This window comes from Geotrypetes seraphini, chromosome 2, assembly GCF_902459505.1.
Source record: "Geotrypetes seraphini chromosome 2, aGeoSer1.1, whole genome shotgun sequence".
In the NCBI taxonomy this organism is placed as follows: Eukaryota; Metazoa; Chordata; class Amphibia; order Gymnophiona; family Dermophiidae; genus Geotrypetes; species Geotrypetes seraphini.
The window spans coordinates 180,738,773-180,754,357 of record NC_047085.1 but is presented as its reverse complement, the minus strand read 5'-3'; the positions used below and the strand labels follow the sequence as shown (position 1 = coordinate 180,754,357).

The 15,585-nt window shown below is 41.1% G+C and overlaps 1 protein-coding gene across 6 annotated transcripts in view; it reads right to left on the bottom strand.

Moving 5' to 3' along the window:
* The window catches only part of NFATC1 (nuclear factor of activated T cells 1), a 392,300-nt gene that overhangs the window by 259,833 nt on the left and 116,882 nt on the right, over window positions 1–15,585 (bottom strand). For all 6 annotated transcript variants that reach the window (XM_033934427.1, XM_033934432.1, XM_033934431.1 and 3 more), the window contains exon 4: window positions 1,940–2,142. In XM_033934427.1, the coding sequence (XP_033790318.1) occupies window positions 1,940–2,142 (203 nt within the window). The remainder of the gene's footprint in view (window positions 1–1,939; window positions 2,143–15,585) is intronic.

Below are 15,585 nucleotides of genomic sequence, written 5' to 3'. Positions count from 1 at the left end.
CGCGTCCACTCAAATCGCCATCTTGTTTTTCCAATGCTGTGCATGCATTTTAATTGAGTAATGAGTCATTAATTATTGTAGGAGTCTATTTTATAATGTTAACGCAGTAGACTGAGAATCAGGGAAGACTGCTTCTTGTGATTTTTGATAAGTCACTTATTTCTCTATTGTCTCAGGTCCAAGCATATAGGGTAAACCCTTTTGGAAAAGGAAAATACCTACTGTACCTAAATTTAACTCACCTTGAATTTCTGAGAGAGGCATGAGCTAAAATTTAAATCCAATCCTCTTAAGAATTGTATAGAATATATGTTTTAAAAAATGGTGCTCTGTTATGAAATTATCCCCAAATGAGTTAAAAGTCCTTTCTAACTAAAACCCTTAAATAAAAATTACTATTTTTGCATTCAAAAGATGCAAAATCATCAGCTTTGAGTTTCTTTACAATTTGTTTGTGGGGATCCTAAGTAACACTTTCTTGATAAATGCACTTTGAACAGAACATGGAAAAAGATCTGTGAATGCCAAGTAAAGTGTTACTTAGGCTCAATGATAGTAGCAAGAATGTAGGAAGCACTGTTCCCTCGAAGCTGAGCAACAGTCCTGCCAACGGGGGTGCTTTTCACTATCACAATTTCAATAGTGAGGGACAGGCAAGTTCTGTCAGATTCCAGGGAAGCTGCGTTTCCCTAGTGATTGAAAACACAATACTGAAGCACCACCCCTGCTGGTAGTAACACCATCTCAGTTTAGAGGGAACAGTGAATTAGGAAACATTTCCACCAAAATGTATGAGGGTGAATCAAAAATTAAAGGCAATTGTTAAATTGCATGATAACCAGAACAGAGCTAGTGAAATGCAGCACATGTACTCATACGTAGCCTGTTGGATAGTTTGTCCATGCACAGTGCAGTGCTCAGCCTTTAGTTGTGTGGCAGCCACGAGGTCAGAAACATGGACGCTCCTTTGCAACAACAACAAAGAACAATGTGCAGTCTACACATGATGGGTTCCTAAACAGCTTACGGATCTGCACAAGCAACAGCTTTTGGAGGTTGTGACCCAGTTCCTGAGACAGTAAGAAGAAAATCTGAGAATTCTGGAGAGAACTGTCACTGGCAATATGACATGGGTGCATCATTACGACCCAGAGAGCAAACGACAAAGCATGGAGTGGAGACATCCATCTTTTCCAGCGAAGAAGAAATTCAGACATCAGCCTTCCTACAAGAAAATCATGTTAACCTTCATTTGGGACATGAAGGGGCCTATTCTGACACATTTCCAAGCGCATGGGCAAACAGTGAAAATTACTGTGCATTGCCATGAAATGAAGAATGTTGTCCAAAATAGTCTTGCTGCACCATGAAAATGCACGTCCTCATATAACAATAGCGACAGAAGAGACGCAACAGCTTGGGTTTGAATGCCTTCCACATCCTCCTTATAGCCTGGATCTGGCACCTAGCAATTATCACATCTTCGGTCCACTGAAGGAGATGCTGCGAGGTTGCAGATTCACTTCTGATGATGAATTGAAGGAAGCAGAACTCAACAGGTTTTAGGAGCAGCCAAAAACCTTCTTCTCTGCAGAATGCAGAAGCCAGTTGAACGATACAACAAATGCATCGTCTTGCATGGGGACTATACGGAAAAGTGATATGATCAAATGCTCACAGTTTCTCCTATTAAAGCCGTTAAATGAATTTTGCCTTTACTTTTTGATTTACCCTCGTATATTTGTGTTAACATTTTTCTTATGGAGGTTGTGTGTAACACAAATCCAATATTTAATCAGAAAATAAATTGACCACCTGAAAATCTTTAGAAGCTTGTTAGCCCAGTTTCTAGAATTTAGAAACAAAGCTAACACACATGAATTCTTACTGAAGAAGCAAAAGATAGGAAATTTCCTGATAAAGAGTTAAGTAGTCTTACATTGCTCTCATGTTGTTTTCCGGCAGAAGGGGAATTTCCAAGACTTTTGTATTAGAAAGTATGGTTTCATGACTGGTGGTGGAAACTGTCTTGCCAGTGATGCGATGAACCTGGTAGAAGGCATGTGGTCGCAGTAGGCGGTCATCTGCAGTGCCAATGAAGAGCTGTACCGTGAGAGGTTCACTTTCCAAATAACCATGGAGCTGGAAAGAGAACAGAAAAACCACAACTAAGTAATGCACACAAACTGCTGAGAAATCCATTAAAATGTTATTGCCTAGAGATCCTAACTCACTGAGAACATTCATGACAAGGGTGAAACGTTAAGACTTCTCACTTTTCAGGACAAGACCAAAGCCATAAAAAAACACAAGTCACAGAAAGAAAAAGTGCCTTATTTGTCAGAGACTTCAAGTCTTTGAAGGGGACTGCTATAACTTTTTATATGAATTCTCCTTTAAAATATTCAGTTAGAAAGAGTTACAAAGAACAGACATTACCTGCCCCAACCCCTTACCCAAAAGAGCAGCACATTCAACCTAGAATTGTCAATATATGGTTCAAAACCCCAAGATTTTGAGAAATTATCTCCTGGATGGTTTAAGCACCTTGTATACAAAAGATTTATTTCAGTTTGAGCAGTTTTAAAGTAAGTAACATAAAAAGATTGCAGACTGTAAGCAGGCCTCTCGTTTTCAGTGATATGCGTAAAAGATAAAAACAGGAAGAAACCCACCAAGACTACTAGCAGAATGGGTCAGTGGCAGTCACTTTTATCTGCTTGATTGCTCCCACCTGCAGATACAAAGCACCACCTACACCATATGTTTTGGCATAATTGTTCACATGCTCATGAAATGAAAAAAAAAAAAAAATCCCTCTGCACTTGTTCAGCTGGAGGCCTGGATTTCTAAAAGAAATCTACCATGGGTAACTTGTTCTTTCAGGACCTCAGTTGTATATTTGTAAAATCATATCTGTAAGTTAATGTAATGCATCAATTTATGCATGCTGCTACGTGGAGTATGAAAAAAAAATCTATCTGCTGAAGAATGATAGTTGAAAAAGTCACTAAGAAAATTTTGGAAATGAAATCTCAAGTGCCAATATATCACATTCTGAAAGAATTTGAGTTGTTTGCTTTACCTTAGAAGAAAAAGACTGAGACCAATAATTTTGTGCCAATTTTAGGGGGCATGCTGATCACTGGGTTTCAGTAGGTCATATGATAATTTTGTCTGTTTTCATGTCAGTGAGCAAATAGCACCAGCAGGAAATAAATAATCTTAAATTAACCAATTTGAGTATTTACGAAACAGCACTAGAATTTTAAGTTACTAGATGTTTCCTGAACATACGAGGAAGAATGATAATGAGCCCTACTTTCCTCCACAGTTCTTAAGAGGCATTCACAAGGTGGTAGATGGTGAAATAGTCCTAGTAGAGGTGGTGGAGACAAAGACTGTGTCTTTATTCAAGAAAGCATAGGACAGGCACATGGGATCTCTTAGGGATAGTGGATGCTGCGGACTGGCAGACTGGAAGGATCATTTGGCCTTTATCTGCCATCATGTTTCTATGTTTCACAGTTCCTGTTTCTGTAACAAAAATAGGACTGCAAAACTACTCATGCAATGTCCCCGGTATTTAAAATAATGAGTCTTATTGCAGGGCTCCAGAAGCTCTAGCTGTAGATAGCCCCCAGCTAAGGACCATCACTGCAATGACAGAACCGGAAGGAGGAGTGGGATAGTGAAGAGAGGGAAATTCCCTGGGGAGTTGCAAATGAAAACTCATGAGGACAAATCCTAGCAAAGCTTCAACTGAGCTGCAAATATGAAGGAGTGGGAATAAACTTATCAAAAATAAGTAGGGGTCTTCACCTGATCCAGATGCTTTATAACCACCTGGTCTGACACCAATAAAAAAAATTAAACGTTTGAACAATGTAATGTTTTGGGTACTCTAATAACTGATAACCGTACATGTTAAATTGCTTGAAAATAATACTGCTGCTCCTCTGATTCCTTTCTTTCTATCACTTCAGGCATGTAATCCCAGTGGACTATGAAGTTCTTGCTGTTTCTTCCCATGGATTTCTCAACTAGAATGTTTAAGTATAACACACCAAGACCATTCTGTAAGGTTGCACCTATATTTAGGCACGTAGGCCCCAATTCTATAAAAGATGCCTAAAGTTAGGTGCCTAGATTGGAACGCTTAGCTGATCTAACTTAATTATTTAAATAGACTTAATCGGTGCCATTAATTGAAAATTGCAATTAAATTGCAATTAATTAGCTGGGAGGCACTTAACTTCGTAGGCGCCTACCACTTCAAGGTAGGCATCTACTCTAAGGCGCCTACCAGAAAGTAGGCATGGTTAAGGGCAGACTGTAGGCAGAATTTGGGCATTGTTTGACTTTGGTGCACTCATTTAGGCCAAGAAAACCCTGGCACAGGGGTTTAACACCTACCTGCGCCTAAGAACACTTTAGATATCCCTAGGTACAAGTATATAAATGGCACCTAAAGTGATTGGCTCCTGCGCTCCTCAGCGCTTACATGTTAGGTGCCATTCATAGAATTAGGGTCTTAGAACCAAATTCTATAAATTGCACTGAAAATTCACCACCACTAAAATCTGGTGCTCAATGCTATTCTATAAAGGGTGCTTCAGGATGAGCACTCAACGTACGCCAGCTGAAAATTGGTGCAAATCCTAGCATGAAAATATGCAAATTAGGCACAGATCCCTACTGTTCTGTAACATTATGTGCATTTTTGTAAATGCTTCTGATCCGTCCGTGCCCCTCCCATGGTGACCTCCCCCCCCCTCTTTTTCTTAGTTACATATGATCCAATTTAGGTGCCCATTCTTACAGAATAGCACATAGCCAGATTGGCACCCAAATCATAATTAGTGCCAATTAAATGCTTGTTAGATCCAATTAAATCACTGGAGCCCATAATTCGTTACCTCCTACTTATTGTCCGAGTGTATATGGGCTGGTTCAATCTGGACTTGGGTTTTGGGCATTTATGGTAAGACTGTGGGGACTGCAGGAGGGATTTCTTTGTAGACACTTGCAGAAGAGAGAGAGGCAGAGGGCGTCACAGTCATATACAAGTTACATTATCATGTTCTTGGATGGCAGGGAGGCTTAGAGGTGGTGCAGAAAAGAGACGGATATTTCACAGTTACTGGTTCCTTTAATAAAAAATCTACTGATGTATTGTTGTATGGAGTGGAACCTATTGTTTTGTGAATGTTGTTCATATTTCTCTATGGTATCTGCTGATCAGGAGTTGGAGGGGATGGTTTATAGGGATTAACTGGGGATATTCTCAAACAGATTTATTGGGCTCTTGTTTATTGATAATATCATTAGCTAGTTATTTCTGGCCTATTGACTTCCTGTAAGAAGTTAATTTTGGTCCTCAATAAAAACTATTTAAGCATCAATCATTGGAGCTCATTAACTAATTATTTTTGGCACCAATGTGGGAATCGCACCCAAATTTGAGCAGCCTGTATAGAATCTGAGGGCTTGAGGGTGCCTGATTGGAGCATATTCTATAAAGGGAAGTGAATGCCTGCTTTCATTTACAAGTAGCATAGCAGGTTAGGGCACATGTAAGAGGCTGATTCTGTGAACAGTGCCGTTCTCCTAGGCATCATAGCACAGTTGTCAGTCAACTGCTGGGTGCCATCTACAAAGTCACGCCTACCTGCACCTAACTCAACTTGGATATCACTGGGCATTCTAATGTTAAGCTTGGGTCTTCCTATATGGGGACAAATCAATTTGATTCTGGAGTCTTTGATTCCGTTATCTTATGAGATGGTTATCTGTGGTACATTGTTGTCACTTAAACCTCCATTAGATAGATATAAAAGCAGACTATTTGCCATAATGACTGGGATAGCATTGCAAATGGTTACTAAAAACTGGAAAAATTGGGATAGACTTAATTTCTCCTTTTGGTGGGTTTCTTTATGCTTATGCTATAAATATGAAAAAATGAATTCAGAAATTTTGTGTAATAATAAGCTATTTAAATTAACTTGGGGTCCATTGACAAATTTTGTTAACACTGATTAACTGGATTATCCCCTTATTTCTTAATTGATTTACACATCCAGGGAGGGTGGGTATTATATTTTGTTGAATTAATTGACCAAATGAAAGTGCTGTTTATGATTTTAATTGTATGTATGAAGTAATGCACTATGTTTTTGTTCTTGAATTAGGGTAGAAGGGTGGGAATGTTTTGTAGTATTTCTTTGATCGATTGTCTTGAAGTCGCTTGTATATATGTTTTAATGCACTATTTTCAAATGGAAAATTAAAGATTTATTAAAAAAGAAAAAAAAAGCTAGGGTCTTCCTGGCCTAATTTACCAGGACCTAGCACAGACACCTAATGCTGCTTAAGTCATACCACGCCTATTTTCTGCCCCTACCCATGCCAACTTTTTGAAGTAGGCGCTGTGCTGAATTCTGTGTGAACTGCAATTAAAGTTAAATTAGCAACCCTTATTCAATCATTCAATATAAAAAATTTTCATCTACGTCTATGACATTCTCCTGGTCTTTCCATGCTCATCACTTTGTCCAGATCTCACGTACCTTCAATCTTGCCTCTCTACCCTTGCCTCCTGGTTAACTGCCCATCAACTGTTGTTGTTAGATTACCAGCCTTTTTCCACAATTCACTCAAACTTCAGTAATTTTTGATAGACCTATCCAGACTGTGTTTTCCTTCCGGTATTTGGGGTTCATACTGGATTCTAAACTATATTTCCAGAAGCACATTTCTTGTACCATAAAGTAAGGCTTTTACTTATTACACCAGCTCTGATCCCTCTGTTCCTTCTAGGATTTCAACTCATTTCATATATTTCTCCATGCCTTTGTGATTTCTAAATTTATAGAATAACCACCACTGAATTGAAGCATCTACAAACACTTCAAAACACAGCTTTGTGCTTACTTTGACCTGCACGTCATTACAATAGTCTCACTCTGCTATTTCTCTGTTTCCACTGGTTACCAGTAAAATTCTACATTTCTTTCATAATTCTACCATTAACACATAAAACACCTCATATCGACCAGCCTTCTTACCCTTCCTCATTGATCTTTCCCTACACCCCATCACAAACACTGTGCTCATTAGATGCAAATCAGTTTGTGCTCCCTGGACTACGCCAGGGCCCCTATGAATCCACCAGAGATGCAATGACATCCCTTCTTATATTTGTATAGAGCCAAACTTCCCTAAATTCAGAACCTTGGAGAAAACGCTCGTTTATCCAATCCAATCTTATATACCGGATCATCCTCCAGTCAACAGAGGCTCGACTCAGTTTATACAATAAGAGGTTGTAATAGTTTCTTCAAATAAAATTACTCATCTAACACTTTTTTGAAAGAGAAACGTCTTTAGATATTTTCTAAAGACATAAAAATCTGATCTAAACCGCATCGAACCTTGCGTAATAAAAGGCGGCGGTATATTAAGAAAAAATAAACATGCACACGTATAGTTTTGATGCAAACACTTATGTCAACCACAGAGCTGATGTAAGTGTGCCCACCTAAATATTGAAGATATTCTATATTACACGTGTGTGACTCCCACTCATTCTCCACCCAACCTCACCTAGGTACTATGTGAGATATGTGCTTATTACAGACTAGTGCTTAAGCAGAATGTCGACACTTAAACACATGTATATGTGATCGGTGCATAAATGTTAGAACTTTATAGAATTACTGCCATAATATTTGGCATTTATACTGTTTTGTAGCAATCTGCTGAACTGTATTCGTGTCAACTGCCCATGAAAGACCAGCAAGAGATAGTCACTGTTCAGATACTGAAGCACTCATTACTCAGTTCTTTGCACTTAGGTTTTGATGATGGAAATCTGAATCCTTTCTGAGACTGTCTTTCAGTATCTGGACACAGTTGCTTACCTTCTAATTCTATACGAAGTGCCTAACTTTAGGTGCTCAAATGGCAGTTGGGCACCTAACTATACCTAGACACTATTCTAAAAGTTAGTGCCTAAGTATTTTAGTGCAAAATTGCAAAGGGGGCACGCATGTGGGTGACACATTCAAGCACCAAAACTTATAGAATACTGTAAATTGTGCAACTAGGCGTCAATATGTAGGCACAAATACTTATACCTACCTTTTACATGGTGTGGGTGCTAAATCTGTGCACCTAAAGTTAAGTGTATAAACACTGGTGCCCAACTTAAGCTCTAATCCAGTGGTCTCCAACGTGTGGCTCCCAAAAACCTCCACTGCGGCCCTCAAACAGTTGGCTAAAATGCTCTTCAAATCCTTTAAATGCATTAATTTCAATTGTGCCCACTTGATATAGTAACTGCAAACAGTCTCTTAAGTGTGTTACTCAGATGTCTCATTTATGGAGTTTGCTACTGCTAACAATCCAAAGTAAAATGAGTTTTTAAAATAGATCCTTGAAGTTCTGTAGAATCAATATTAGTATTAATTTTTAATGTTTTAATACTCAGTCTGAACAAGCAATAGTATATGTAAACTTGAAATTTTTGATGGCCCTCAGTGCTCTCACTTATTCATACTGCAGCCCTTTACGAGAGTTCCTGCTGTAGTCTCATGAGACCATAGGAACTCACGGCAGCCATTTTTGTTGATGGCTCTTGTGACAGGGGAGCACCTGTCACGAGGAAAACCCTGCTCTAAAACCCACAATCCCTAAATTTAAGCCAGTTCAGCCGCTAGAGAATAGGGTTTTAGGCAGAGTAAAACTAGCAGGGTTAAAACAAGCGAGCCAACCACCAGGAAACCCAGTAGGGAGGGCTCCCAAATCACAGTCTAATTGCCCATTATTCCTTTCCCAAGAGCAGAGAAGTTTCCCTGCAAAACCATGCAGTGAAACAGAGAATCAACCCAGAAGGGGGCGGGGCTAATCCAGGGAAGCTGCAAGCATGTAAGCCTGCAGACGTGAAGCAGAAGAGAAATAAATTAACCCCAGCTGAGGCTAGGGGGAAGAGCAGAACACCACACAGAGCTCGAAGCTGGACCTTCCCTCCCCAGAGCAAGAAAGACAAACAGAACTGCCACCAGCAGCTACATACTGGGTCCTTGCAGAGGGGTTTGTCAGAGGAAGGCAAGGCTATGATACAGGGGGGGGAAGGGAAAGCTTGGCCAGCCAGCTCTTCTAACTACCCTGAAGGGGGGAGGGGAATGGGAAAAGGTAGATGCAGAAAGCATGGAAATAGCTGATTATGATTGTGATACCACTAGTATAGGCTGGGAGAGCCATCCTAATATCCCAGAAGAATATACTTTGCCAGAAGGCATGGAGTTGTAATGTAACTGCTCTTTGCAAATGTTCCTCCAGCCAGAATATTAAATGAGCTAGGAACGTATATGTGTTAAGGGAGGGCTAGAAAGTGCTGACAAGAAACAGGGAACATGTAAAAGTACTAGGGAAATTAGTCATTCCCTGGACAAACTTCTAAATTGCCCTAAGGTAGAAAGGGGTGCTTGGAAACTTGGGTGGGGCATAGAACAGCTGTATGCACTGCTTGGCAAAACAGGAGAGGTCCCAAGAGAGAATAGCAGTGAAAGCAGAGAAGCTAAAAGTCAATGAAAACTGGCATTGCCTTAAGAGAGGGGAGGAAGCTGGCAGAGCACTCCCGAAGAGGAAACCCAGCTACCTGCAGGTAGGGGTCCCATCAGAGACTTTAATATTATTTTGACCTGGGTTATTAGGGGCAAAGGAAGCCTGATGGCAATGAACTTTGAAATGAAATACAATAATGAGAATGAATGCTTTATCCAGGTGGCAGTGAAGACTGAACTCCATTGAAATTATTACTGTATTTAACTCAGATTTTTTTTTTTGGGGGGGTGGGGTGGGGTTCTTTGTGGGCAAATAAAGAGTAAACCTTATTTTGAACTGAATCCAGGAAACTCCATGTTTTTCTTTTCACCAACCAAATCAAAGGCGTCCAAAATCTTGCCTGCGGTCCAAGCTGGGTCTTTCGCTAGCCCGGCCACACTCTGTATGCGGCAGGAGCGTGGGAAGATCACTCCTGCCCCGCTTCACCGCTAAACCACCAGGTAAGGTGTGGAGAGGTCCGGGAGGTTGGGGTGGGTCAGAGTTTAGAAACTCATGAATAACCAAAGTCGCGAGTCCTAAACCCACGAATTTGGAGGGAGAAGTGTATGCTGACTAACATAAAAAGGCAGTAAAGTTTCATTCTTCTCTGATCCAAAGCAGCCACCAAGTGGGAGATTGAAAGCAGTCTTTGCATGTCTGGGGGTCAGAACAGAGAATATATTTAAAATCAATAAAGATCCCTCCAAATAAACAGTGGACTGTTAATAAACATTACTAAATGTTGCAAAAATATCTAACCTTAATAGACCTGTGCATGTGTTTCAGCAGGTCTGAATGAAAGCTTAAAATGAACACAGCAGCAGCAGTGACCATTGCAGTTTGGAGTCTCATCTATGCCACTGGAAGATGAGTAAAGCAGACACCACATCGCCCAAAAGAAAACTCCATAATTACAAAACCACTTCTTGTACTCTTTAATCCCATGACTGCCTATTTTGGGGAGAGGGGTCTATTTTATTTTATTTTTCAGACATAACCCTTCTGCCAGCATCGCCTCTTGAATGCTCACATGGATAGTTGACTGCTTGGTATAAAAATAAAGGCCTCTGAGATCTTCCTGGTGAAGTACATTAGAGGAGTACATTGCTACACTGAAAGGAGTTTCCTAATGATTAAGAGCAGTGGACTGAGAACCAACAAAGTCAGGGTTCATATCCCACTGTTGTGCCTTGGGATCTTGGATAAGTTACCGAACCCTCCAGTGCCTCTGGTACAAATGTGAAAGGCAATTGTATGACAAGTTGGTTGCATTTATGTGTGAACTCTGCACCCAAATATGCAGAGTACTGACATTTAAGCATCAAAATGTATACTTACCTGCAAAAATATCATGGGGGGGGCCTAAGTGATATTCTATAAATGGGCGCTCAAAAAGTACAGAATCTATTTGTAAGGGAGGCACAGCAAGGGTGGTCCACAGGCAGAGAAGACATTGAATGGGAATGTTATCAACATGAGCTACCGTTAAGCCATGTTATTTTATCACTAACTCATATTGTTACAGCATAGGCCCCATTTTATGCAATGAGACCTAGTTACTAAGAAATGGGGTTAATGATATAATTTGTCTTAACAGTAGCCCGCATTGATAATTTCCCTCCTAAGTGGGCAAGATACAGAATACTATAAGTTGCCCATGTGCCTACTGCAGTTAGGTGCCCCCGATTTATGCCAGGTCTATGGGGCACCCAAATGTACACCAATATTCATTAAGGACACTTGGATGCCCAATTATTCATACAGAATAAACTCACACCCCACATTACTAGGGCATCTAAATGTAAATTTCCCCTTAGATAGTAATCCTTCTGGGGACAGGAAAAATACCTACTGTAGGTTCCTGAATGTAACATGCCTTGAGCAACAACTGAAAAAGGTGTGATCTAAATACAGTATCCCTTCCCTTTACCAGTTAATAGAACAAACGTTTATGCCAACAAGCTCTAAGGGTGTAAGGTCAAAAAGCTACTGCACAGAGAAAGTGGTAAACCTCAAGGAAATGGTGAACGCACCAGCAGCCCAGTTTAAGAAAGGATGGTTACGCATCGCAGGCCCCCTAGCTTGAGAATGGATCAACTGAGGTGTAGAGCAAACAACAGGAAATAGTTTGGGCATGCTGGATTGGTCCCTGCCTTCCTTATCTGCCACTATATTCTGAATTTCTACCATAAAAAAAATATTAAGCTCCCAAATTACCTTGGCTTTCATGAATTAGATGAAGACTGACTGTTGTCCATTGCTCGGTTGTGCAGGAAATTGTTCTACTATGCCTACGTTGCTGAAGAAATGTACTCTTACATACCGGTACTGTATATACAGGTTTATTTCTCATTTCCTTTAATCGGAAACACCGTCAAAAACCTAAGCTAGTTCGAGACCTTGACTTAGCATGCACACAATATTTGAAAATGCTCTTACATGGGATTTCACTAGATGGATGAATCTGAAAGGAGGTTTCAAGGTTTGACATTTCTAATTTATGTCATCAAACCTGAAAAGAGGGGGGAGGGAAGTAAACAGCTGAATGACATTAAGCTGGAAATGCTGAAATTTTAATTAACTGTTCTTCCTATGTCCCTATGTGAAATAATAGCTGGCCTCTGCCTCTCTGGTTTGATACAAGCAATGTTGTTCCTGTCAGGCCAGATTTTCATGAACTGCTTTATACCCCTGGTGCATGGCATTGTGCCAACTTCATTCATTACAAGATAAAAGAGGACGTGAGGCTGTGCTCACTTCAAACAGGTAACTGAGGTCTGTGACCTTGGTTCAATTAGCAAACCCAATAGTCATAAATAGTTGGAGAAAGAAGGGTCCCGAAATAAACAGGGAGAGCCAATGTTAACAAATCACCTGGATTACGGCCTGAATAACTCTGCTCCGTGCCAAATTTCCAATATGTCTGGTGAAAGATTTGAACAAGGGCAACAGAAACCTGGCATTCAGCTGAGTCTGACATCACCATTACTAGGTTCAGAATAAGAAGGATACATATCTTTTTCTGGATACCATCAAGTGAGTGCTGAAAGGCAACATTTGAAACTGGGGATTTAGCTTCCCCATGGGGTGCAAGTAAGGTGTGCCTTATTCTATAGCTTTCCAACACAGAGGCAGTAGCCTTCTTCAATGTGGTTTTATTTAACTAGAAAAAAAGAAGAATTTGGTTTCTTAATTTCTTTTTACTTTACAGGGTGCATGACTGCATAAATTATGGCACAGTATCTACAAGTTCCTATGTATTGCTTACTCAGAACAAACCAAAAGGCCTTTTTTTATACTGCATTAAGCATCTTGTTTTGCTATATGTTCACATACTTGTTTATTGCACTGTTAATATTTTAAAATAAATAAAGTTTAATAAATAAAAAAAAAGCGCCAACATGCATTTAATGCAAAAATTAAGAATTACTGCAATACATTAAAGCGTTTTTTCAGTTATTTTTCAGCACATGCACATGGATTCTTTTGGGGGAGTTTTAAAGAACGGTGGGGTGTGTGTCATGGTCAGGAGATGGGCATAGAAGCATTATTCAGCTAGCAGGTTCATATTAGTACAGTAGAATCCCGATTAACTGGTACTCAAGCAACCAGCACTCTCACCCAATCAGCCAAAAAATTGTCGGCAAAAACAAAATTTGTCCTCCCTCCAGCCCCAAAGCAGCAGCAACAGTCCTGAGCCACGAACCTCCCTCCCTACCTCCCTCCAGCCCCAAAGCAGCAACAGCAGTCCTGAGCTGTGAACCCCCCTCCCTTTAGCCCCGAAGCAGTAGCAGTGGTCCTGAGCTGAAAATCCCCTCTCCCTCTCACCCACCCCAAAGCATCAGCAGCAATCCTGAGTCACAAACCCCCTCCCTCCCTTCAGCCCTGAAGCAGCAGCAGCATTTCTGAGCCGTGAACCTTTTCCCTCCCTCCAGCCCCGAAGCACCATCAGCAGCAGCAGTGATCCTGAACCATGACCCCCCTCCCCCCATTAACTGAAGCAGCAGCGGCAGCCAGTCAGCAGAGGCAGTGCTGAAAATAGGCCTTTTCTCCGACACGTCACTTCTGACATGGCAGAAGAAAGACCCTGCCATGGCTGGCTGCGAGCAGCCTGCTTACAGCGCTGCCTCTGTTGACCAGCTGCTGCTGCTGTTTCAGTAAGAGAGGGGGGGTCCAGGAAGCCAGACCCATGTGGAAGGAGGGAGGACAGATGGGGGGGATGTGGATCAGAAGTGTGTGGGGGGAAGGGCAGCAGTTCCATCAGGGTGCAAGGGAGGGAAGATGGATGGATGCTGGATCCATAAGTAGGGGAAGAAGGGGGGGGGGGAGAAATGGGAGAGAAAGTTATCGAAGGGAGGAATAGATGCTGGACCTACAAGTGGTGGGGAGATGATAGAGAGAGGAAGAGAGTGAGGTGGGAAGGGAGACAAAACTATTTTAGAGTAACGCTCAAGCAATCAGAAACTACAGTTATCCACATCCACCAATCCCCATTGGTGCTGGATAACTGAGAGTTTACCGTACAACTAAAAGGTCATGGACTTGATATACCACCTTTCTGTGCTACTACCAAAGCAATTTACATATTCTATACAGGTACTTCCTCTGTCCTTACAGGGCTCACAATCTATTTTTGTACCTGATAACACAGGATTAACGCAGTCCCCTCCTAAATAGCAGGTGGTAGGTGCTTTCACATTAATATTTTTTGCAGGTCTTGCGTGCTACAGGAAAAATTAATGCAAAACCTGCAAAAAGAAAAAAGCCTAAAGTCAGCAGCGTTCAAAGTCCTTTCTCAAAAAATACATCCCAAAATTTTTTTTTACTGAAAATCGTCTACTTCTACATCCAGTGTTTGATCGTCCAGACATCTAGTACGTCTATCTTTTTGCTACATTCTCGTCAAAAAAATTGTCTATGGCCCAAATGCCTAGAACAAGACCTTTTGGATGTGGGAGGGACCAGCAAAGTGATGGACTGGACACCCAGACATGGCAACAGAGTAGTGGGGCACCTTACAGGGCACTGCTGTGAACTTCACAAAAAGGGTGTCACATAAACATCTCACCACAACTCCCTTGCAGGTCATGGTGAGCCTCCCCCAAACACCCCCAAAACCTACTATACCTACCTGTCTACAATCCCAATAGCCCTTATGGCTGCAGGTGCCACCTATATGGCAGCACAGTAAGATTTTTTTATTGGGGGGGTTTGTGGATTCGCATTTTCCATCATTAAATCAGTGGTTATAGTGGCTTATGGGCCTGGTCCTCCTCTCTATGGTTTACTAGCCCATCCCCCAGACTCCTTGCCACCTCTCTGCAGGTCTACTAGGCTTTCCTATGCCAGGTGCTGATGTTCTGGATGCAGGTATGTACATTTTTCTTCCAATTTTTAAGGCGGGGGGGTCAGTGATCACTGGGGAACTGTGGGTGGGTCTGTATTTTGTGTCTGCAGTGGTTATCTGGTCACTTTGGATATCTTCTGGGCACTTAGACCTGTTTTTAGATTGCCCAAGTCACAACATATAAGTTCCGTCCAGGCAGCCTCATAAAACTTTCGATTATCCCTGCAGTACGACTAAGTCTAGGTCAGCCCATATCCTGTCCACACCACTCCTTCAAAAATTCCCCTTTTAGCTCTGGGCACACAGCAGGATAAAGAGGCCTAAAAAGTTGCTGGATATGTCTAAAAACCCGTTTCAATTCCAAGTGCTGATTTGGGCGGGTTTTTAGACACATTTCTGTTTCGATTATGAGCTCCTTAGTATATAGAAAAGTTCCATGTTAAAATGTATTAAGCCTATTTCTTAGCACATCTTAGTAAAAGGACCCCCAAAGTTTTTTTCTTATTAAAAGATTTAAAAAGCAGCTGACCATACAATCTAAAAATGAAACCAAAAGGAGGAATGAATAACCTTCCAGCCCTATCTAAGGAACCCAGCTATACAGTCATTGAGTGCAGGCACCCTTCATT